At 35.4% G+C, this 24547-nt stretch overlaps 1 protein-coding gene across 1 annotated transcript in view; it reads right to left on the reverse strand.

Moving 5' to 3' along the window:
• Window positions 1-24547, reverse strand: part of PIK3C2G (phosphatidylinositol-4-phosphate 3-kinase catalytic subunit type 2 gamma) — a 289697-nt gene that overhangs the window by 16397 nt on the left and 248753 nt on the right. The window contains exons 30-31 of the mRNA XM_036301543.1: window positions 17375-17450; window positions 6666-6760 (exon numbers count right to left, since the gene is read on the reverse strand). Coding sequence (XP_036157436.1) covers window positions 6666-6760; window positions 17375-17450 — 171 coding nt within the window. The remainder of the gene's footprint in view (window positions 1-6665; window positions 6761-17374; window positions 17451-24547) is intronic.

Genomic DNA, 24547 nt, shown 5'->3' on the forward strand with positions numbered 1-24547 from the left:
GGTAGATTGTATAGTACCTTAAATATTAAGCTAAGGACTCTGAAATTCAAGAAGAGCCTTAAAGTTTATTTCTGATAAATTAGATGAAAATGTTGATGAAAATAGAGTTTTAGGATATCTTATGCAGAATAAAATAGTAAAAGTAGAAAATAAGGAAAGGAATACAATGGAAACCAATAAAAAGAATTCATAGACAAAGAACTAGAGAATACAGAATAGAATTTTGACAATAATAACAATAACAGGAAAACAAAAGGAATAATGATGAAGTAAGTCAAAGTATAGAAAATAATGGCCTTTTGGCTAAGATCAAGTGCAGAAAATAATTATAGAAAAATTTTGACTAGGGGTTGTTGAGGATGATGCAATAACTTTTGAAATAATTAATAGTTCAGAGTGAGAGCTGGCTTCAGTGTAAAGTAGCAGACTACAATTTAGAATTGTTGAGTTTGAGAAGATTGCAAGATATGAGAGTCTGAATGGTCACCAGGGAATTGGAAATATGTAAACTGAGTTCAAAGAATTATGAAAAGTAGAGATATAAATTTAGGAGTAATTCATATAATATTTGAAGTCTCAAGATGGAATGAAATTTGTAGGAAATTAGTTTGAAGAGTTAAAGTCCTGAATACTAGAAAAAGCTTCACGTTTAAGGGCTAAGTGTGAAGCCAAAATTTATTTAGTCATTATGTACATTATCCTGTTTAAATTTGTAAGAGCTAAGGAAGACTCCCGTCAAGGAGGTTTAGGGAATATACTAGTATAAATGGTGAAGTTTCATGGAGATCCTGAGAGTTGAAAAATTCAAGAAGAAAAGACTAGTTAAAGATGTTGGCTCTTGGTAAAAGATCAAGTATCATGTTCATATCAATAATCAGATGTTTATAGGACAATTTAAGAAACAATTGGTAAATTTTGAGAGGCAATGTTTCCTTGGTAAAACCAAAACAAAAACCAAAACATTAAACAGAACAAGATATCCATATCTGGCCTGGATATGCTTCACTACCACCCTGCTTTGCATCATATTCTTTTCTTTTTTTATTTTTTGAATCATATTCTTTGAAATGAGAAATAAATATCATAATGGGCTTACTCTGGAAGAACACCTTTTAAAAAAATTCTTAGAATACATGGTATAATTGTTATTGCCCTTAAAAATAACCATTCAGCAATAAATTAATATTTATTTAGATTGAAGTGCATCTAGGTGGAACAATAATTGAAAAGAACTGGGATAGAAAATTTAGCCAAGTTAGTTTTAAAAGGATACACAAAACATTGTTATTTTATTATGTCAAAATTCATATATTGCCCTAACTGGTTTGGCTCAGTGGATAGAGTGTCGGCCTGTGGACTCAAGGGTCCCAGGTTCGATTCTGGCCAAGGGCATATACCTTGGTTGCGGGCACATCCATGGTAGGGGGTGTGCAGGAGGCAGCTGATCGATGTTTCTCTCTCATTGATGTTTCTAACTCTCTATCCCTCTCCCTTCTTCTCTGTAAAAAAAAAAAAAATCAATAAAATATATTAAAAAAATTCATATATTGCCATCATTGGGGCTTTATTTTCATCAAATCTAAATTGTATCACTGTTTTACTTCAACAAGCACCACAATTGACTTGGTGCCAAATCCAGAACCCACACTGCCTGGAGGGCACTATTTTTGGAGTAAAGAGCCATTTGGTAAATGTTTCTTCAAGTGTGGTTCATGGAACTAACCCCCGACTACACATAGACAGCAAAATTGTAAGAAATTGTCTAAGTAAAAAATGAAATGTGATAAATTTTTAATATGAGTCTGTGTTTAGCCTGAGGTTCTCTGGTTGTGTTTCACTCTACTTTTCCTTCTCTCTCTCCTGTTAATTTCCTACAGTAACTGTTTTCTCCCATTTTGTGTCTTATGAAAGATTTAACAGCACCCAATTTGAAGTGTTATCTTTTTTCCTTGACATTACTTGCTCTTCATTTAAAATAACTTACTCTTTTGTTACAGAGTAAGAAACTCTAACAGTGTGAGCATTTTCAATACCTGAAGAGAGTCCAGTATCCTTATTGATAACTTTTAGAGCCTTCTGGAACAGGTAGAAGAAAACAGTCTAGCATTAACACAGACTGTGAGAGAAAATCGGAGAGACATTGCCAGCAGTGTAATGCAGAGACAGACATGGTGAGTGAGTCCATGCAAGAGAGCATTTTAAAGTGGGCTACGTGGGAAAATACTAGAGAGATTTAAAAATATTTCAAATCTAAATGATTTTTATATTTTTGTTATATAAACGAAAATATTAGTTTAAAAAACCTTGACCAAGCTTCTAAATAACTGCATTAGTCAGCTTCTGTTCACTGGAACAAATCATATTTTGCTGCTTTGAAAGGAAAAACATTTCAGCAATCTTGTTTCAGCTTGTGATCTTTCAGGAGGGAAGTAATTCTTAGAGCAAAGCTTCAAAGATTTCATAGAAGATAATTCTTTTCATCAAACTTAATATCAAATGCGACAAAACTGCAGGCTTAATACTTCATTTTACTATTAAAGTAAAATTAAGCACAACTCTTTAGTCTGATTACTTTGGCATGTGAAAATACTAAAGGCTCAAAAAATAAATAAGAATTGGTTAAAATTTGAAATGAGCCAAGAAACTATGTTGAGAAGTTATAGATTTTTCTGTCATTTTGACATTATAATGTTATCTCTGTCTTCAGATAAGCAGAAGGAATAAGCTGTGAAAATGCAAGGCATGAGAACGTTTGTGGTGATTTTTGGAGGGTGAGAAAGATCTTGGTTTTAGCCCTCGTTCACATCAGAAGTAATTTGACATTCTTTTTTTTAAAAAATATATTTTATTGATTTTTTACAGAGAGGAAGGGAGAGAGATAGAGAGTTAGAAACATCGATGAGAGAGAAACATTGATCAGCTGCCTCCTGCACATCTCCTACTGGGGATATACCCACAACCCAGGTACATGCCCTTGACCGGAATCAAACCTGGGACCTTTCAGTCCGCAGGCCGATGCTCTATCCACTGAGCCAAACCGGTTTCGGCTGACATTCTTTCTTTTAACCAAGTATACATTGAGCACCTACTATGTCCTTGGCCCTGTTTTAGCCCCTGGGATTACAGTGTGACCCAGGGCAGTGGAAAAAGTAAAGTAAGAAAGGAGGTTTGGAAGTGGCAACAAAGAGGGTGGTTTTGCAATTCTACCTACGGGAGTGAGTCCTCACTCACTGAAAAGGTGACAGTCAAGTATGATCGCTCAGGGCCCATGAAACTGAGCCATGGAGAATTTGAGTCACAAGCCCAGGGAAGAGCATTCCAGATAAACTGAGCAGGAGGAACAGTTATCCTAGGGCAAAAGCATGTTTGCAATATCCAAGGAAGAGCAAGGAAGTCACTGAAGATGAAGTGGAGTGCTTGAAGGTGTCTATACTAGAGGAGGTTGGAGAGGTCAAGGGGCCAGATTGGTAGCCTCACAGATTATTATTAATAAGTATTTTGTCTTTCATGGAATGTGATATGAGACTCCTTCCCCAAAACAATAAGAAGAGAGAAATGACAGGGTTTGATTTATAAACAAACAAGGGTAGACAGAGAGAGACCTGGTAAGAGGTTACAGCAGTAATTGGGTTGAGAGATGATGGTGACTTGAACCAATGGTGATAGCAGTGGACATGAAAAGTGCTGGGATTCTGGATTTATTTTGAATGCAGAGCTGACATGATTTGCCGGCAAATTGGATGTTGTTTATGAAAGAAGTCAAAATGACTCTAAGGATTTTAACCTGAGCAACTAGTAGGATGAAGGTGCTATTTACTGAGATAAGAAAGATTGCAAAAGAAGCAAGGTTAGAAGGGCAATGATAGTAAGTTTTATTTGGTGTATGTTAAGTTTGTGGTGCCTATTGAATTTCTATTACAGCTGTTGAGTAATCAGTTGTACATACAACTCTGGATTTTAGGGACATATTCAAGCTGGAGTATTAAATACAGAAGAGAAGGTCATGTGGGTGGTATTTAAAGCCACAAGGCTGAAGATAGAAAAGAGAGAGGTCTAGAAATAAATACCAGGGCAATGATAAGAGACAGGGGAGAAGAGCGGAGCCAGCAGGCACTGAGGATTCAGACTTCAGGAACTATTGCTTTATTATTAAGGTCCTTCAGAGGGCATTGACAATGCATAGGTTCTAATGGCCCTAAGTGTTTGTTTGCTTTTACTTTTTGTGGTATTCACCTGATCATTTTCCATTTCTTATAGCTTGATCGGAATCTTAAACTCTTGCTCACTGTCTCTCCTCCCTTCATGCCTGCATCACATTCATTTTGAATATACGTATTGGTAGTGCAGCTTCATCTGAACGTAAAATGCATTTTTGAAAACTGTTAAATGTAATTTGGGGATTCATCTGGTGAATAAAAACAGGTGACCAAGTTGGCTAATATTGCTTTTGATCAAATATTAGGCATGACTATTCAGTGACACCACCAAGTTTGCTGTGGTTTCTATGCCAGCTCTAAAAGGAATGTCAATAGGCATATTCTAAAATGTTTTGAGCAATGACAACATTACTGAAATAAAAATTTAGTTTCCAATAAGACTATTTTCAATTAACAATTATATATCATATACATATATGAGTTCTGTCAAGTCAATTAACACCATTTCTCATTACTCTATTATTTCATTGTATGAATTTATACAGATACTTGGGTAAATCTTCATTTCCCAGCCTAAGAATTTCTTAAACAATTGCTATTCTCATTTAAGATGATTATCATATCAAAAGTAATTGAAAATACTTATTTCAATGGCTAAAAGTTCTACAAAAACATAACACATTTAATAATGTTGGTTCAGCTATTACAAAAAATGCTGGTTATAAACACCACAGATTTACAAACAAACATCCTTGGATATCTGGCTAATATTAAGTTTGTAACAGATGTATCCCGTGCAAATCATGCCAACTATTTGTTCACTGAAAAAAAATATTTATTAAGTTCTAGCATGCTCCAGATGCATGTCATGTTGAGAAGGGTTTGCCCCTTTAAATCCTTCCAAGTGCATCGTGAGAGGTTTATACTAATAAAGGAGAAAGCCAAAACAGTGCTACTGACTTTCTCTGCACCTGTGGAATCTCCTGGGGAGTTCCACCCATTTTGACGAGACTAGAGAAAAACCAGAGAAGCTGGCGAGGCTTAGAGTTACCCTTTTCTGTTCACTGCTCCCAGACTACGATCATGAATAACCTACCCCGTGTGATAGAAAGCTCCCTGTCTTGCTTAATGACATGGCCCAATTGCTGCTCTTGCCTCTGACTTGACCCAGCCTTAGGGATAGTGCGGTGTAACAGAGACACCAGCTTTTAGTTTTCTTTAGAGGCTAACTGCAATTATACGTTCTGGGGTTGCAAAGATGGGGGTCCTGTCCTCAAACAATTTATTGCCTTTTTTTAAAAAAATTGTTTAATTGCTTAAAGTATTACAAAGAGTATTATATATGTCTCTTTTTTTTTCCCCTCCTTGACCTTCCCCTAGCCTCCCATACCCCACAGTGTCTTATGTCCATTGGTTATGCTTATATGCATGCATACAAGTCCTTTGGTTGATCTCTTACCTCCCCCCCCCTCCCCCACAACCCTCCCCGGCCTTCCCGCTATAGTTAGACTGTCTGTTCGATGTTGCTCTGCCTCTGTATCTATTTTTGCCTTTTGAGGAAAAAGAAGTATCTGTGAGCAATTACATCAGAATCTGATAACTATTGTGGTGGTAAAAACTCAAGGTACAGTGGGAATTTGAAAGGAAACCCTACAGTGGTTCTCAACCTTCTGTCCCTTTAAATGCAGTTCTCACGTTGTGACCCAACCATAAAATTATTTTCATTGCCGTAACCAGTTTGGCTCAGTGGATAGAGCATCGGCCGGCAGACTGACAGGTCCCAGGTTCGATTCCGGTCAAGGGCATGTGCCTTGGTTGCGGGCAAATCCCCAGTAGGGGGTGTGCAGGAGGCAGCTGATCGATGTTTCTCTCTCATTGATGTTTCTAGCTCTCTATCTCTCTCCCTTCCTCTCTGTAAAAAAACAATGAAATATATTAAAAAAAATTATTTTCGTTGCTACTTCATAACTGTAATGTTGCTACTGTTATGAATCGTAATGTAAATATCTGACATGCAGGATGGTCTTAGGCGACCCCTGTGAAAGGGTCATTCGACCACCAAAGGGGTCGCGACCCACAGGTTGAGAACCACTGCTCTAAGATAAGACATCCTGGCTTCCCAGACAAGGTACCGGCACTACCCAATCAGTTCTCTGGCAAGCTCAGCATGATGGGGTAGGTGTCAGTTCTTGGGACTGAGCTGTTTTTCCTTTAGCTCTTAGTGCTCCAGCTTGTTCTGCTTTCTCAAAGCTTTTTCACTCGCATTTTCTGACACTTCATTTGGAATTCAATCTGATTTTCCTTCCAGGACTTACCCTGTGAAATATTTTAGAATCCTCTAGGATCACAGTCAGACTGAGAAGAACATTGTAATTGGTTCATTGTTCCTCACTTAAGCTTGGTGGCTGGCGCCATTTCTCTCACTGATATTGACATTAATTGCTCAACAGAGGCAAGCAATTTTTAAATATAGGTTTCCATGTTTCTCATTAGATATGACAAACTTACGATGTTTTTCATGTGTTTCACTAGTATAGTTAGCTTCACATCTTCATATGTGATGACTAACTGCACCTTAGGCACCTTGTCAGGAAACATCTCACCTGATAAAACAATAGAATTTTAGTGGGTTAAAATGGAAATGGCTTATCACAGGATAAATTAAACATTTAAAGACTAAAATAGGACTAATGGATAATATGCAAAAGAAACTTTCTTCAGGTCATGTTGAAAACATAATGCTTTTCAGAAAACTGGGTAGATTAAAGATGAAATTTGTATCTAATTTCCTGAACCAACTCTTCCTCCTTATATGCCATGGTTTTTTTTGTTTGTTTGTTTATTTCTAAATTTTTCTTAAAATATTTTTTATTGTTTTCAGAGAAGGAAGAATAAGAGAGAGAGAAAGAAACATCAATGATGAGAGAGACTCATTGATTGGCTACCTCCTGCACACCCCACACTGGCGGGTGTGTCCGGAACCCAGGCATGTGTCTTGACCGGGAATTGAACCATGACCTCCTAGTTCATAGGTTGAAGCTCAACCACTGAGCCACACCTGCTGAGTCATGTTTTGTTTTGATTGATACCATTATTTTCCCAATTGTTTAAGCTTGAAACTTCAGTGTCATTTTTTGGCTCCAGTTTTCTCCTCAATATTAAGTACGATGAGCTCTAATAATTAGAAAGTATAGAGGTTGATAGTGTTGGTATTAGAAGTCAGTGAGTCTGGGGTTTGGGTCCCAACACTATACTTAGACTATATTAATAAATTAACCCACTTCTGTAAAATGGAGATGATAGTTATATATAGCAGAGGGTTAAGATGATTAACTGATAAAACTCAAAAGTTTTCATAATATAATCTCTCAATAAGTGTCTATTCTTACTAATAGTCTTTCACCATATATTTACAGTCATCTCTTCCTTTTTAGTTCCACAACATCTAGTTCAGACCCATATGTATCTTATGCTGAACTTCTAGAACATTCTCTTCGCCTCCTCCAGACCCCAGTTCTATTTGTACCCAAATACCAGTATACTCTTTCTATGGAAACTTTTATAAAACTATTCTTTTGATCAAAGTACTGTTCATAGCTTTCCATTACTTATGGAAAATTATGAATTTCTCAGCCTTGTATTGTAGCTTCTTCTTGAATCTGTTTTATTCCCCACTATCATTATTCTATACTGTAGTCTCTGTGTTCAGTTCTACAAAATCTCTGTGCTATTTTCTTCCGGTCATTACTCAGATTACTCCCCTTTTTTCTTGAAGTGGTCTCTTCCACCACATTTGGCTATTGAACATTTGCCTTTCTATAAGACCTATTTAAAATGCAAAATAGTTTCTGTGGTCACCTCCTTATGAACCCCCTTAGGTCAGCCAATCACTTAATATTTGTATCGTAGTTATCTTACACGTCTCAATTTGCTTTGTGGATTACAATTTGCCTCAGGGCTTACATTTTTTTTTTCTTACATCTCCAAGAGATATATAAATCAGTACTTGACCCATAATGTCACAAAAATTTATTTAATCACAAAATTAACCTCATTTTTACTTTCAAGTTACATCATTCCATTATTAATATGAAGGCTTTAGTTTTTTAATTAAAAATTTCCAGTTTATAGCCCAATGATTAAGCATAATTTACAGTTTTTATAGTATTTCCCTTGATAATCTCTGATAGTATATTTTCTAAAGAAATTTAGAAAGAAGAAATTTATTAATAACAAGGAATTGGCAATGTTCTGTATGGGCTCATTGTGGTCCCCAGTGAATTTTCTGATAGCCAATTTCAGTCTCTAAGCCAGCCGTGGGCAAACTACGGCCCACGGGCCGGATCTGACCCATTTGAAATGAATAAAACTATTGAAAAAAAAGACCGTACCCTTTTATGTAATGATGTTTACTTTGAATTTATATTAGTTCACACAAACACTCCATCCATGCTTTTGTTCCGGCCCTCTGGTCCAGTTTAAGAACCCATTGTGGCCCTCGAGTCAAAAAGTTTGCCCACCCCTGCCTAATCCTTTCTAACATTTGAAAATTAAACCTCAACTGTATGTTTCCTCTTCCAAAGCCTTTTACATACTTATTAGAATAGTTTACACACTGTAAGGAGGTCATATAAATTACTTTTATTAATGTGAATTATTGACATTGAAGTAATTGAAATTGGCATTGAGTGTTTCTTACAGCTGAAATGGTAATTACATAAATATAACAAAAACTTTCTCCCTTAAAAAACTTGATTACAATGACTGAGAGGCTTTGTTAGTTATAGAAATATAAAATAAATCTGAGTGTAGTAGTGAATTTGATTTTGTAGATAAATTGAGTTTTGTAATAAAAATTTAGAGTGTTGAACTTTTGGTATGAGCATGCTAAAATGCTGATAATTTATTGATGTACAATGAAAATTATTTTTGAATTAAAGAGTGAAAAGGTTATTAGATAGAAACTTAATGTGTTTACACTGAGGAATTTTAATTCAAAGGTAGGAAATTACATAAATTTATGATTGAGTGTCTAAATGGTAACCAATTTAAGTAAACTGTTACTTGACCTGACTGGAGATGATATCGCAGGCTAAACCTCTCATGCCAGATGTATAACCAGAGTGTCCATCAAAAGCATGCCAGAGTTCAGAATCCAGTGAAAATTCAGGCCCAGAGAACAATGCAGTAATGTAGAGATACTTAGTATTTCTAGAACTGTTACTGTGAGCCAAACATCGGGCTAAGAACTTTAAGTACATGAACTCACTAAATCCTCACAGCAATTCTATAAAGTTTAGTTACCTCCATTTTGCACATGAGGAAATTGAGGCATCAGGTCCAAGGCTGTGCAGACAACAAATGGTGCAGAGTTAAATGATCTCTAAAGCCTGTGTTTTTAAACATCATGCTCTAAAGGGCAGACAAGAGGGCAATACCCTAGGGAAAAAGTTTTAATAAAAAATCCAGAGAGGGAGACTTTTGAGAATAACTTTATATGAATAAGAATATGCTAGAATATTTTGATTTTTTGCTTCCAGTTAGTCTGGGGGGAATCTGGTCATACTTGATCTAACCAGTTATGGTAACACAAGAATTGTTAAAATATTACTGACCCTATGGATGATTGTATTGAAATATTTGAATGCTTGGCTCTACAGCAGTTAATACAGTGCTCCTTATACATCATGTGTCCACTAATGCTAAAAATAGAATTTCAAAATTTTACTTTTTACAGATGGTAATATATCCACATGATTAAAAAATGAAAATGCTCTCCCATGCAGTGGATGAAACTGGAGAGCATTATGCTAGGCGAAAAAGCCAGTTGGAGAAAGATAAATATCACATGATCTCACTCATATGTGGGATATAATGGTCAACATAATTTGATAAACAAGAATAGATCCAGAGACAAATGGCAGGGGTCGAGGGGCGGGGGCTAGAGAGCAACCAAAGGACTTGTATGCATGCATATCAGCATACCCAATGGACACAGACACTGGTGCAGTGGGGGCTTGCCCGGGGTGGGAATGGCTGGGGTGGGGGTGGGGGTGTCAATTGGGGAAAAAGAAGACATATGTAAAACTTTAGACAATAAAAAAAAGAAAATACATTTTAAAAGTATACAGTAAATAGTCTCCTTCCCATTTTTAACATCTGTCTACCCAGTTTCCCCACGTATTTACTATTCTACACAAAGATCTTGGAAGTGTTTTCATATCAATAATACAAATCTTAAATACTTTAAATAATATAGTTTCATATTATTCTATTATGTGGAAATACCATAATTTATTTAACCAGTTCCCCATTGATGGGCAGGTGAATTGTTTCCAGTCGTTAGGAGCCATGCTGAGGTGACTAGCTTTGCGTGAGTGTCATTTTGTTTTTTTGCACAAGTATCACCGGAGAAGTTTCCAACAGGAGAATTTCTGGTCAAGGGTATTTGCATTTGTAATTTTGATAAATGTTGCAAATTGGCTTCCATAGAGGTTGTACCAATTTGCATTACCACCAGCAGTGTATGAGAGTGCCTGCTGGTTTGTATCCAAGCTTGTTAATTAAATTTTTAAATTTTTGCCAACGTTGATGAATTAAAAATGGTATCAGAGTAATTTTAATTTTTCTTATAAGTGAAATTGAGGGTCCTTTCATTTGGTTAAGAGCCACTTGAATTTTCTTTTATTTGGTGAATTATCTTTTTGTAGTTTTCTGTTTGATTGTTCTTTTTCTTACCAATTTCTAGAAGATGGTTATAAGTTAGATAATCAATTCCTTGTCTGTGATAAATTGCAAATATTTCATCCATTTTGCATTTAATTTGTATTTTTATGGATTATACTATGGAATTTTATATCACACAAAATGTTTGTAGCTTCTGGATTTATAGTCACAGCTTTAACAGCTCATCCCAAGATTATAAGGGATTTTTTCCATGTTTTCTTTGTCACATATATGGTTTCATTATTTACATTTAAAATCTCTCATTCATTTGGCATTCGTCCTAGCATATGTGGGGAGTATGGTAACCCAAAAATATTTATTAAATTTTCCCTTTCTGGTTTTGCCACATATTAAATTCTGGAGTGTATTTGACTCTATCGACGTTCTATTATGTTCCATTTATTCTTCACTTTATGCACTGACACCACACGGTTTTAATTGTTGATACTTTGTAATGTGTTTTTAATATTTGGTAGCGTTAGTCTCACCTCTTTTCTCTCCTCCTGCCAAGTTTTCCTGGCTTTTGTTTATTTATGAACTGTAGAAGTAGCTTATCTAGTTAAACATATTTTTAACATATTTTATGTCTTCCCCTTTATTCAAGGCATCTTTCAAATCACTCAGTGGTGTTTTTAAAGTTTTATTCATTTGGCCTTGCACATTTTCCATTACATTTCTTTCCTTCCTTCCTTCCTTCCTTCCTTCCTTCCTTCCTTCCTTCCTTCCTTCCTTCCTTTCTTTTCCTTTTTTTTTGCTGCTATTATTGTGTGATCTATATATATGTATATATATGTATGTATATATATAATTTGTGATAGATTTTCAGTTGATTCTTATTTTTATAGGTATTTGATCATATTACTGGCAAACTATTAATTTTTTCTTCTCCTTGCTAAAGTTTATGCTTTATTTTTCCATTTCATTTAGTCATTTCACAAATATTTATTGGGCTATTATGAAAAAAGGTACTGTTCTAGGTCTTTGGAACAAATTAGACAAAATTTCTCTTGGCATTTTTACAGTAGCGGGGGAGATATAAAAAAGCAAGAAATGTTATAAATAAAAACTTATAATATCCTGAATGTGATTGCTGGGGTCCAACCCCAGCAGGTCCAGGGGTCCCCAAAGGTGTGGACGGAGTTGGCGAAGAAGGAATGACATGGAGATAGCGTTCAGTTGATCAGCAGCCTAGCAAGGATCTCTAGCCAGGATCTCCAGCCAAGTTCTGGTCTGGATCTCCAGCGAAGTTCTGGTCTGGATCTCCAGCCAGACTCAGTCACCAGGTTCTAGTCAGGTTCTCTTGCCATGTTCTATAGTCAGTTTCAGTCCAGGATCTTTTGCCATGTTCTCTCGCTAGGTTCTGTCTCTAGGTTCTGTTGCCAGTTTCTGTCCAGGATCTTTTGCCATGTTCTCTCCAGCGAAGTTCTTCTGTCTCTAGGTTCTGTGTAGGTTCTGTCTTCTGTTGTCTTGTTACATCTGTATTTATACCAGTTGACTCTCAATCTCTATTCCAAAGGTTAGGGCGTTTCTTATCTCCATTCCAGGAAGTAAAGATTATGTAGCTTAAGCATGATTGTTCATAGTTAAAGTGATTAATTACCAGCCTGGCATTAGTTAAGGGGTTTTATTCCCTCCCTAACTTCAGGGGGAAATCCCTACCTGGGGAAACAACCTTTCTCGGAGAGGTGACCTTGGTTAAAACACATAGTGCCAAGAAGGTGAGCAAACATATTAAGAACAGTATGCCATATATGCCAGGTCCCTTGAAACAGCAAGGATGGACCGGCTCCCGGCATGTGATAAATGGTAAAAGAAAAGAGAAGAAAATGAAAAAGGTACTACTAGAAAAAGGAAGGTGCCCTTTCAGAAGGGATGATTAGGGTACTTCTCATTGAGAAGGTAAATTTGAGCAAAGACCTGAAGGAGGTCAAGGAATGAGCCCCATGTTGGCTAGTGTTTTGAGCACAATGTGATGTTATTATGAAGATCATGGGCATAGGCCTTATTTTATAATGTAGTGGAAATGTTTTTACATTGTTTCTCTGTCATGTCCAATGTAGGCTTTGGTTAGACAAGATAGATTCAGTTTCTCATGTTAAGGAATTACCCATTTATTTTTATCTCAGTGTTTTGTCTGGAAAGTTTATTGAAATTTATTAAATGCCTTGTCAGGGTCTATAAAAATAACCATATGATTTTCTCCTTAATCTATTAACATGATAACATGAATTATATACTATGTACAGTAAACTATATTGAACCATTCTTGCATTTCTGGTCAAAATAAACTATATTCTTTTAGTGCTATTGAATTATTTTGGCTAACATTTCATTTAGAATTTCTCAATAATATTTAGTGAGATTAGCCTGTGATTTCTTTCTTTTTTCTTTTTATTTTCTTCTTCTTCTCCACCTTCCTCTTTCTTCTTCTTCTTCTTCTTCTTCTTCTTCTTCTTCTTCGTCTTCTTCTTCTTCTCCTTCTTCTTCTTCTTCTTCTTCTTTCTTCTTTTTCTCTTCGTCTTTCTCCTTCTTCTTCCTCTCGTCTTCTTCTTCTCTCTTCTTTCTCTTCTTCTTCTTTCTTTTCTTCTTCTTCCTTCGTCTTCTTCTTCTTCTTCTTCTTCTTCTTCTTTTCTTCTGTCTCTCTTTCTTCTTCTTCTTCTTCTTCTTCTCCTATCTCTTCTTCTTCTTCTTCTCTTCTTCTTCTTCTTCTTCTTCCTCTTCTTCCTTCTTTCTTCTTCTCTTTCTTCTTCTTTCTTCCTTCTTTCTTCTTCTTCCTATTCTTCCTTCTTCTTCTTCTTTCTTCTTCGTCTTATTCTTAGTCTCTTATTCTTCTTCTTTCTTCTGCTTCTTCTTCTTCTTCTTCTTCTTCTTCTTTCTATGCTTCTTCGTATTTCTTCTTTTTCTCCTTCTTCTTCTTCTCTTCTTTCTTCTTCTTCTTCTTCTTCTTCTTCTTCTTCTTCTTCTCTTCTTCTTCTTCTTTCTCTTCTTCTTCTTCTTCTTCTTCTTCTTCTTCTTCTTCTTCTTCTTCTTCTTCTTCTTCTTCTTCTTCTTCTTTTTCTTCTTCTTCTTCTTTTTTTAAACAATCTTTGTAATCTTTGCAGCTACTGGCTACCAGAGAAAGTAGCTAGAACATGGCTTCAAGTTCCCTTTTAAATGAACAATTCAAATTGGAGGTAGTGATGTGAAGTAATGATTGAAAGCTCCTGTTTGCAATCATTTGTAATTATCTGTGGCATCTAAACAAGTTCATTAGTTTATTCTCTTAACCTTGGCAACTGTTGTCTTTGATCATGTTCTACTCCATTACTTATGCTATTGTTTCTATACTTTGACAAAAATCTATCTTCTGTGTGTCAGAGTTGTGTAGTGATGAAGGATGAATAATTTTATTTTGTTATGGAGGTATTATTATTTAACATGGACTATATTAATCTGGGGAAAGTATAGAAGATCATGTCATTAGAAAGTTAAAGACCTATAAGATAAAATCCAGAAACATTTTGATTAGTGTCTGGTATCCATCATATTTAATGTGATAATTTGTAGAAGATTTTTTTCCAAGTGATATTTCAGGGGGATTCTAGTGGTTGGGAGGCATTGAATTTCTTGTGCAAGGGCATTTCCACCTGAAGTGGTTGAGTGTGGGAAGAGTAGCATGATTTTGGATTTTGGTTTCTTCTCTCATGTCCTTTTAATATGAACAACAAGCTACGTTGGTAGAGAATACCCATGTGTCTTCCACTATTATTATTTCTATCATCAAACATTTACTTAATTATTTATTGAACATCTATATAGTAGGCCAGACACTGTGCTAAGCTTGAGGATACAATGGTGAGTCATACAAATGTGGATTATGCCTTTGTAGATATCTAGTCTACAAAATAAAAGTATAGAGCAAGGACAATTGAAATGATATCTGGAAGATGCACAAAAGGATGGAGAAGGTGAAATAGGACTCAAGTTGTCCAGGCAGAGAAATTGCATCTGTAAGCTATCTAGGTACAAAAAATAGACAAGAATCAGGGAAGGACCTGATATTGGACTGGGAAGGGAAATTTGTGGGTGCCAGATTCTGCCTGGATGCTATCAAGAAGATTTTGGTCTTTATTCAAGGGCAGGATCAGCTACCTACTTTGTGAAGCTCAGTCACATAAAAATGCAAAATAAAAATGTTGGGTCTCTTTTACAAAAATTATTAAGAATTTCAAGACAGTGATAACAGTGATAAAACAAGTACAGGACAAGTTCGAAGCCCTGTGCCCCGTGTCACTGCACAGATTACAGGCCCATGACCTAGGCACTGCCTAAGGGCTCTGGGAAATCAAGGAAAAGTGTTAATCAAAGCAGAGAGATGATTGGGTGGGCACTTGAGATAAATAAATTCTTTTATTATCTACTAAGGCATGTTTAGTTAGGAAGGACAAAGGATTATTACTATCTTTCAGACCCAGGATTATAAATGATTACTAATATGATATTTATAGGCTATATGCCTACATTCTCTCAATTTATTAGCCAGAATTCATTCTCTCAATTTATTAGCAGGGATAGTAAAATGGTGAGGTCTGGGATTTTGGCTTAATATCATCCTATATTAATATTTTAATATGCTTGAATAATTTTATCCTGTAATCATTTAACAACATAAACTCAAAGTTTCAACTAACTGAAAGAATGGTGCTTAAAAAATATTGTGCATCTTGTTTAGAATCAGCTGATATCTTATAAGAAAAGTATTAAGAATTTAGAAATATTAAAGGAAATAATTTTAAAAATATAAGGAACAACTTTCTGTGAATCCTTGTTTGTTGTAAAGATTTGCACAGTTTGCTAAGATAGTTCTGTTCTTTTAAGATAATAGACTGAGTTTCATATGCAACCTATTATCTAAAAAGATTGAGATTCTAATATTGTGTCGATCATAACTGCAAAAGCAAATCATGAGTATTGTATAATGTAGTTAGAAATAAACAAACCAGAAAGAATTATTAAAAAGCCACTTTAGTTTTTATGATAATAATCCCAATTTTTGTGTGTGCAGATATATTTCAGAATATGTTACAGAGAAGTAATACTATCAGCAACATTAAAAATTTGACAGTGATGCAAAATTTAATTTTTTGAAGCACAGAGACAATTTTCTTTAAGCACTTTAGTGACAGAATAGACGTCAACCTAGCACTTTCTAGAAGGCTTCCATCTCTAGAGATCTGCAACCTTATGTTGTTTTTTAAATTTGTTTTTTGAATTTATAAATTTTGATTGTAAAAAACCTCCCTAGTAATAGTGTTTTTAAAAAGACATTTGTAAAAAAAATAAATAAATAAAAATAAAAAGAAGACATTTGCTAGATATTTGTCAATTGTGACAATAAGAACAAGAAATATTATATATTGTGGGAACCATTATTTATTGGATATGTGCTATAAAATGTAAGAAATTGCTTTATTTACTTAATATTGAACATGGTTTGGCTATACAAGAAAAGTATCTCAGTGATGTCAAATGAGTAAAATATGGGGGGATGAGAGAGTAAAAATTCTCCTATATAAATTTAGGATTTTTGAGCACAGAGCAATGTGTAGTAGGGGATTAGTGACCTTCGTTTAAAGTTATTTTCAGTCTATCAGATGCAAGGCAGACATAAGCATAAATATACAACTTAATACACAATTACACGATACAATCAGGTCTGGTTGTACAGAACTGTACACCCCTATGGAGTAAGTAACTAGGGTGTCAGATGCAAGAAGAGGTGATAAACAAACAGGCCTAATCTTAAAGGTAGAGAATCAGAAGGTGGATTGGATAAAATGAAGATGGAAGGTTGCAAACTATGGGCTTGTAAATCTTGTGTGACACAAAAACCAGAATTAGTATTGGATGGCCACTGACAATGGATCTATATTACAAATTGATAGGACATTCAAAAAGAGTCTCTGGCAATCTAAAAGAAATGGTAGAAAAGTTAATTAGAATTTATCCACATTTGGCAGAATGGGGTGAATAATTGTGCTGGGCTATTCTGGGATCCTGGTAATAGGAGAAGACTTTATAAAGAAGGTAGAGTAATTATTGGGCTTTAAAGGATAGGAATGAAACCACTAGATAATTCATGATCATTACTAATGCCTATTTTGTGTTGCTTCCTAAGATGTTGAATAAACTGCAATATTTACCTACACAGGGAAGCAGGAACTCTGTCTCTGACATGCTATCCCATCTCAACACACAATTAATTGAAATAAGTTAATAATACAATGTCATGTAGTTATTGTAATTGGACAAACACAACTGGGTTTAATATAAATTGAGGGACATATTTTAAAGGGTTAAGAAGCTTTGGAAATGATTAGAAAAGACTCTTAAAGCCTCACTCTTAAAAAGAAATTTTAATTTGCAAATTGAAAAAATTATAGTTGTGACTTTTTGCACAATTATATTGAAACTCGATAATTGTGCATAGTAATAATGATAAAATTACTTGCCGAGGAACAAAGGTGATGATTCTTCAAGTGTTTGTTGCACAGGCTCAGAGAGGAAAAATTCAAGAACACAATCACTCTGAAAAATAAGACAAAATGTGATATTTCTTAATATGTTATATTTATGTATTGTTCTTTTATACTGGTATATGAAAACATTGACATAATAGGTATCTGCTATAGATTCCATAAAGGGAATAATACATTAGTAAGTTTATTAAGTCAATGCTATAATTTTACCATACATTAAGCTAATTTTTTATATGTTTGGGATCTGATTACATTTCTTCAAGAAGCTCAGGTGTGCTCTGCTCCTGGAGCTTACTATGTTTACATTATTTTAAAATATATATATTTTATTGATTTCAGAGAGGAAAGGAGAGATAGAAACATCAAAGATGAGAGAATCATTGATTGGCTGCCTCCTGGTTCATTGGTAGATGCTCCGCCACTGAGCAACACTGGCCAGGTAACATTTACATTCTTGAATTTTACAATTTTGCGTGAATCTCACACCTTACTTTTCTAAAAAATGTGTACCCTTGGACAGGTCTTCAGAGAAAAATTCCATCTGAGTAGGACACTGATGTTCACTTAGTGAGTAACCATTATTCCTCAAGGTTCAATGCTAGGAATGCTCACTGAGTATTGACCACACCAGTGGTATCAACGAATGCTAGGGGTATTTAAAACAAAGATGCATAAGGTGATACCCCTTTTCAGAACACAATTTAGTGGAGGAAACAGATTATATTAAATGCTTTAATACAAATTCAAGTTATGTGTGCTTTTCCATTAAACTGGAATGATCACAAACAGACTGAAATCTGATCTGGTCTCCAAATGAATGGGCTAACTGGTAAACCTGACAATAGCTTTTCCTTAGTTAATTGGCACACATTTTATTTTAAGCCATTAGAAAACCAAAGCAGACCTCCCAATGGGAGATTACATTATTATCCGAAGGACTTCACTCAATAATTGATTATTTGCACTAATTATCATAGACTGATGTCAAAGCTGCCTGACATTTACCCTGGCCAGCCTTCTCTCTCATTTTGTGCAAAGGCTCTTTCAAACCTCCCCCAGGGAACATAAACTTCCAAGTCTGACTCCTTTCCCACTGATGATTTTGTTTCCATGTTAGAGAAAATAAAAGGCAGATGGCAACTCCTAAATCTTGTCACCAAGTCTATAGACTCACAAAGACATCTTTTCTCTTTCCTTTTCTGTAATACTGAAAGAAGTGTTTCTCTTTCCACGTGTTATAAGTTGATTTAAGTTCTCCCCAAATTTATATGTTGAAGTACTAACTCACAGTATCTCAGAATGTGACCCTATTTGGAAATATGTAGGGTAATTGCAGATGTAATTAGTTAAGTTAGGATAAGTTCATCCTGGTGGAAGATGGACCCCTAATCCAATATGACCAATGCCTATTGGAAAAGGGGAAATTTGAACATAGCCATTCATAAAGGGAAGATATGAAGAGACATAGGGAGAAGACAGCCATTTACAAGCCCAGGAAAGAGGCCTGGAATATATTCTTCCCTCACAGCCATTGGAAGAAGACACTTTGATTTTTGGACTTCCTGCTTCCAGAACTATGAGATAATATATTTCTGTTGTTTAAAGGCACCCAGTTGGTGGTGCTTTGTTATGGCACCCTTAGCAAAATAAGATACCATCCAATGCTGATCCCCTCATCTATGACCTGGATTCTATTCCTTCTTCCTCAAGCACCTTGTAAATTATTTTAATCTACAGTTTAGTTAATGTTCTCCTTCCTCCCTTCCTTCCTTCCTTCCTTCCTTCCTTCCTTCCTTCCTTCCTTCCTTCCTTCCTTCCTTCCTTCCTTCCTTCCTTCCTCATCAGAATAAAGTAGGGTTAACTCTTTCCATTTTAACAACTAAGAGACAAGTCAAATCAAACAAAATATAATTGTGTGGAAATTATATCTTGTCAAGTAATGCAGTTTTTAAATTCTGTTATTTTTCTCCTTGATGCAAACAAACTTATTGGAAGACTTCTCAGCACTCACATTGGTGCCATTTCTTCAACTATTACTCACTTTATGATCCACCACATTCAAGTTTGTGCCACTAATTGTCTTCTAAAAATGCTTTTACCCTCATTTCTAACACACTTTCTCTTTTTCCAAATCCCATGGGGATTTTCTTGGTTTATTACAGGGGTGGGGAACATCTAGTCCATGGGCCTTATAAGGCCCTCAAAATCATTTGGTCTGGCCCTGCCAAGGCAACTGCAGGTGGTACTCAAAATTCAATAAATCTAGGAGCTTTTTTCATAGCAACATAAATTTAAATTAAGTGAATTATATTAAGGGAATGATGTTATAACTATCCAAATGGCCTTTGGCAGAAAAAAGGTTCCCATTTCTGGCTTATATGGAAATTCCATTTTTAGTGAAATGCTCTCTTTATTTTGCCTATGACACTAAGTCCTTCCAGTTTTTCTTCCATTTTTTTTCTACCATCTTTTATTAGGTTTCCTTTCAGGATCTTTTCTTTTTGTTTATGATTTCAGTTCTCGTGTTCCTCACGTCTAGGCCAATCTCCCTCATTTCCACATTCCTTCTGGGCGATCTTTTGCCTTTTGGTGGCTTCTATAATGATGCACAAATTGAAACCTTTATCCAAGATCTACCTCCAGATCCTCAGCCTTCTATATCAAAATACTTGTTTATTGGCTCCTTTGACTGTTCTAAAGACAAGTGCACCACTAAATGCATTTTCTTTCCCCGCAATTTGATACTTCTGTATCCACGTACAATAGTGTGTATCTTTTTGGACTCTCCATTCCTACTCACCTCACATGTAAAATTGTTTAGTCCTATGACTTTCATCTCATAAATAGGCCACCTATTCACTTCTTCCAGGTATACTGCCATCTTCCTAGCTCTCTAGCATCATTACTTCTCACTAGCTTATAGCAGAGATGCCCAACTCTTATCCTGCTGCCCTTTAATCCAATCTACTCTCTACACAATTGCCAAATGAACCTTTCAAAACAAAATTCTAATAACTAACATCTTAAAGCCTGGCAATGGCTCCCCATTGCTCTTAAGAAAAAGATCAACAGCTTAACAAAGCTTAGAAGACCTTCCTTAATTGGGATCTTGTTAATTTCCCTATCTTCACCTATCACCATTTCTCTTCTAGTACTTTATCCTGGACTATGCTGAATTATATTATTTCCTGAAGTATATCATGCTCTCTTACCTCTTTGTCTTCCTTTCTCCATCCTTTCTGCCCTTATCCACCCATGTGCCCAAGTTTTATCACATGCTCTCTACTCTTATTAGTTTAATCAATATGATATCAAGTACAGAGATTATAATTTTTTCACTCATTCCTTATACAGTATTTCTCTCAGTAAATATTTGTTAACAGAACCAGAGATCTGTCATCAGATATAGAATACATTGGCTTTCTAATGCAATTATTTTTTTTATCTAGGTAGCAGTTTTAGGCATTATTATAAATTAGTTAATTACCAATTTTGATCTCTACCTATAGATCTGTTTTGACCTTGTTTAGTAAGAATATATCTTCAAAAATATATCTATAATCATAATCATTGAGTTGACCAAATCAAGGTGTGTTTTTTTTTTGGTTTTGTTATTTATCTTTATTTTTTAGTTTAAAGTTAAACTTCAGCCTGTGCAGAATTTGGTGAAGGAAATTTGATCTTCTTTGGTCTTTTGAAAACTAGTCAATTATTCTTCTCTGGTGACATTTTGACCTCACCACCCAATGGTTATTAAACTTCAACAGTAGGCAGAAAATCTTCCCAATTAGTCTCTGAAATGTCACCACTAGCTAATTATTCCCTTGAAGCTCTCATAATTCTTGGTGTGGGTAACACAGTAAAAACTAATTCCTTAATGTAATAACATTTCAATAAAAGAAATGAAGAGGGTAGAAAAGCAATATTGCTGGATCTCAAAATAATCGATTTAAAAATTTTCTCAGATTGAGCTTTACTTACGTGCATGCATTCCAGAGCATTTTTAACACATTGCACTGCTGGATATTTTGGAGAATTATAGGAATGTTAGTAATACAATTGCTCTGACTAATAACCTGTGTTCTCAACTGGATTTGTATTGACACCCAAGCATTGTGGCTACATTTAACTGTGTAGGTTATATATTGAGCAACTCTAGGGGTGCCATGTTTACATTGATGGACTACAAACATAATTCTACCCAGCTGCACTCACCATAAGTAGAGCTGTCAGTTTTAACTAATAAAAACAAAAGATGCCCTTGCAATATTTCTAACATACAAAAATATTAGTTTGTTATGCTACAATATGAGGTGTTTAGAAAATCCATGGGCATACTTTTAATTGCCTCGATTACTGAAGGGTACAACTGGCATTTGCTAGGCAAAACCACTTGTCCAAATGTTCTAAAATACCTAGGAGATTCTTACATTCTGAAGAATGTTATTCTGATTAATTCTTCAAATGATCATAGTTTCTCAGGAAAAAACCCCCTCTAAATTTAACTATTTTATTCTATAAATGAGAAAATGGAACAGCAGACAGCCTAAGTGGCTAACTAATTGAAATTAGTATACACACAAAATACAGTGTGGTCAGTACGCCCAGGCCCACCTGTGTTACCAATGACAAAGGCCTATAGGTGTGAAGAGGAACTATGGCTAGAGAAATCTTTATAGGAGTCCTATAACATGTAGTCTTCTGCATAAGCTTAAGGCTACTGTGACCTAGTGATGACTTTTAAGCAGAAAAGGACTATTACCAGATTTTTTTTTTTTAAGAAAGATGACAGCATTCTTGGAGAATGTCATTAGCAAAATTTCTTATATGCTCAATTTACTATGTTCTCTGAGCATTCCATTATGCTTTCTCTTTAAGTCTCTGAAATGGTGGCTATACACTCTCTGGTTCCCTTTATAACCCTGATCCTGGTGGTGGGGTAGGTATCCTCATTGTTCTTCTTACCTTCACTTTCTCTTCTTTTATAAAAAGGCTCTGCATTGAATTATCATGTCTACTGACTACACAGCCCTCCCCCTTGTTGTTGGACTTGTGTATTGATTTCTAGGTCATTGGCATTGATTTCTTGAACACTTTTAACTCTGGAACATTGTCATTTTCTCTAATAGTACTGATCATAATTCACACTTATTTTAATATTCATACAAATCATCCTTGTTGTGGTAGATTCTTTGTTTTTAAACTCCTCTTGTCTAACTATCTTATTCTGCATCCTACTCAGCCACTCACTTCTTCCCTTGATTTTGTCTTAAAGGATTTTGACTTCAAGATTTTTACTGAAGACTGTTCATTATTTTGATTTCTAACCTCCCTGTCTACAACTACCATCTCCCTCCATTCCAGCTCATTCCCTCTAGTGACAAAACTCAATCTGTTGACTTTTCACTGACCCTAACCCCTTTCATATTTTCACATCCCTCCTTGGCCAATGTAGATCTCATGGTTGAAACTTTCAATAACTCCCTTGCATGCTCTTTTCACTCCTTTGGTCCCCTCTCCCTTTATTTTATTATCACCTGGCAAAATATCCAAGTCTGGTTGCTCTCTGCCAAGTCTGCAACTATAACAGGCCTACTGACTATTGCTGGAGGAAATCCCTCAACCAGGCTTACTGGCCTTACTATTACTTCATGCCCACAACCCTCAATTTGGTATTCGGGATTTTCTGGAAATTCTACACCCATCACTAGTCCATTTATTCTTCTTACCTATAGAACTACTTAATACCTTCGATTCATTCCTCAAAATGCCAGCACACTTTTCCTCTCTTTCAGTCTGCTCAAAGCTGCTCTTCTTGTTGATAAAACAACAACAACCAGAAACAGAAAAAGAATTTCTATAAGCTTTTGGCAACACATATGTTATCTTACCTCACCTCTGCCCTTTCTTCCCTTACATGGGTGCACTGTCTGTGTTTTAATTGAGACTGATTTGAGCACTAGCTGCCATGCTCTCTTCTTTACTCAAGGTCATTACTTTGGTCTCTGACTAAGCTCTCATTTCTCCCTTGCATCATCAAGATTTGTTTCTTCAATGGGTCTTCCTACCAGCATACAAATATGCTATAATTTATTTCAATAAACAAAATTCTTGACCTACATTTCCCTGCACATTATTTTCTCCTATTCATCCTTAGAGCAAGATTTGTTTTCTACATTTAATCCAAATTTCTCTCGTCATATTCTCTTTTGAACCCATTCTAGGACTTTTTTGTTTCTAATGCTCCCATTAAATTGTTCTTGTTAAATTCACCAATGATACCCTTTTTTCTAACTCCAGGGGTGAATTCTTTATATTTGACCCATTTGTAGCATTTGAAACAGCTGATCATTCCGCCCTCTTCAATATCATTTCCTATTTTGGATACCAGGCAGCACATTCTTGTGGTTTTCAACAGGTTGCCCCTTCTCCTTTGTTGATTCTCCTCTACCTTCTCAAACTTTAACTTGGCGTGCTACATGGTCTAGTTCTCAGACTCTGTTATATTTACATTTTCACCCAAATAATATCATCCAGTCGCATGGCTTTGGAAAATAGTTATTTGTTGACAACTCCAATATTTATATTTCCAGTTTCACTTTTTCCCTCAACTCATGATGTCAACTTTCCACTTGATCTCTCTACTTAAAGTATCACAGGCAATGCAGACTTAGTGTGTTTAGGTTTAAACTCCTGATTGCCTCTGTTCCTTCATGCTCCTCCTACAGTTTTCTCCAACACAGAAATATTCAATCAATGCGAGCTTGTACGGCCATAAAGGCGGATTAGTAACTGGCACTCATCCTGGTTTTTTAGTGCCTGTGTCCTAACAGTTGTTAAATATTTGGAACATCTGTCTTATGTAGAACATTATATATTTGAAAAAATTAGTAAATGTTTAAGATTTTTCATGGAGACTCTACAGTTATTGATTTCTTATATCAATGGTTTAGGTAAATGCATAGGCTATATTAACTACTCTATGAGGTTATATATACCATTCTTTGCTAGATTAGATGTTTATCTAACTAATATGAGATTTTAATGTCTAATAATGCTTTCAACTTAAAAATTCATTCACTAAAGAGAGACTTGAAAGTCAATTGAACAAATTAAAATTAAAATATACATCAGCTTATATTTTGT

The sequence above is a fragment of the Myotis myotis genome, unplaced genomic scaffold, assembly GCF_014108235.1.
Source record: "Myotis myotis isolate mMyoMyo1 unplaced genomic scaffold, mMyoMyo1.p scaffold_m19_p_3, whole genome shotgun sequence".
Taxonomy (NCBI): Eukaryota; Metazoa; Chordata; class Mammalia; order Chiroptera; family Vespertilionidae; genus Myotis; species Myotis myotis.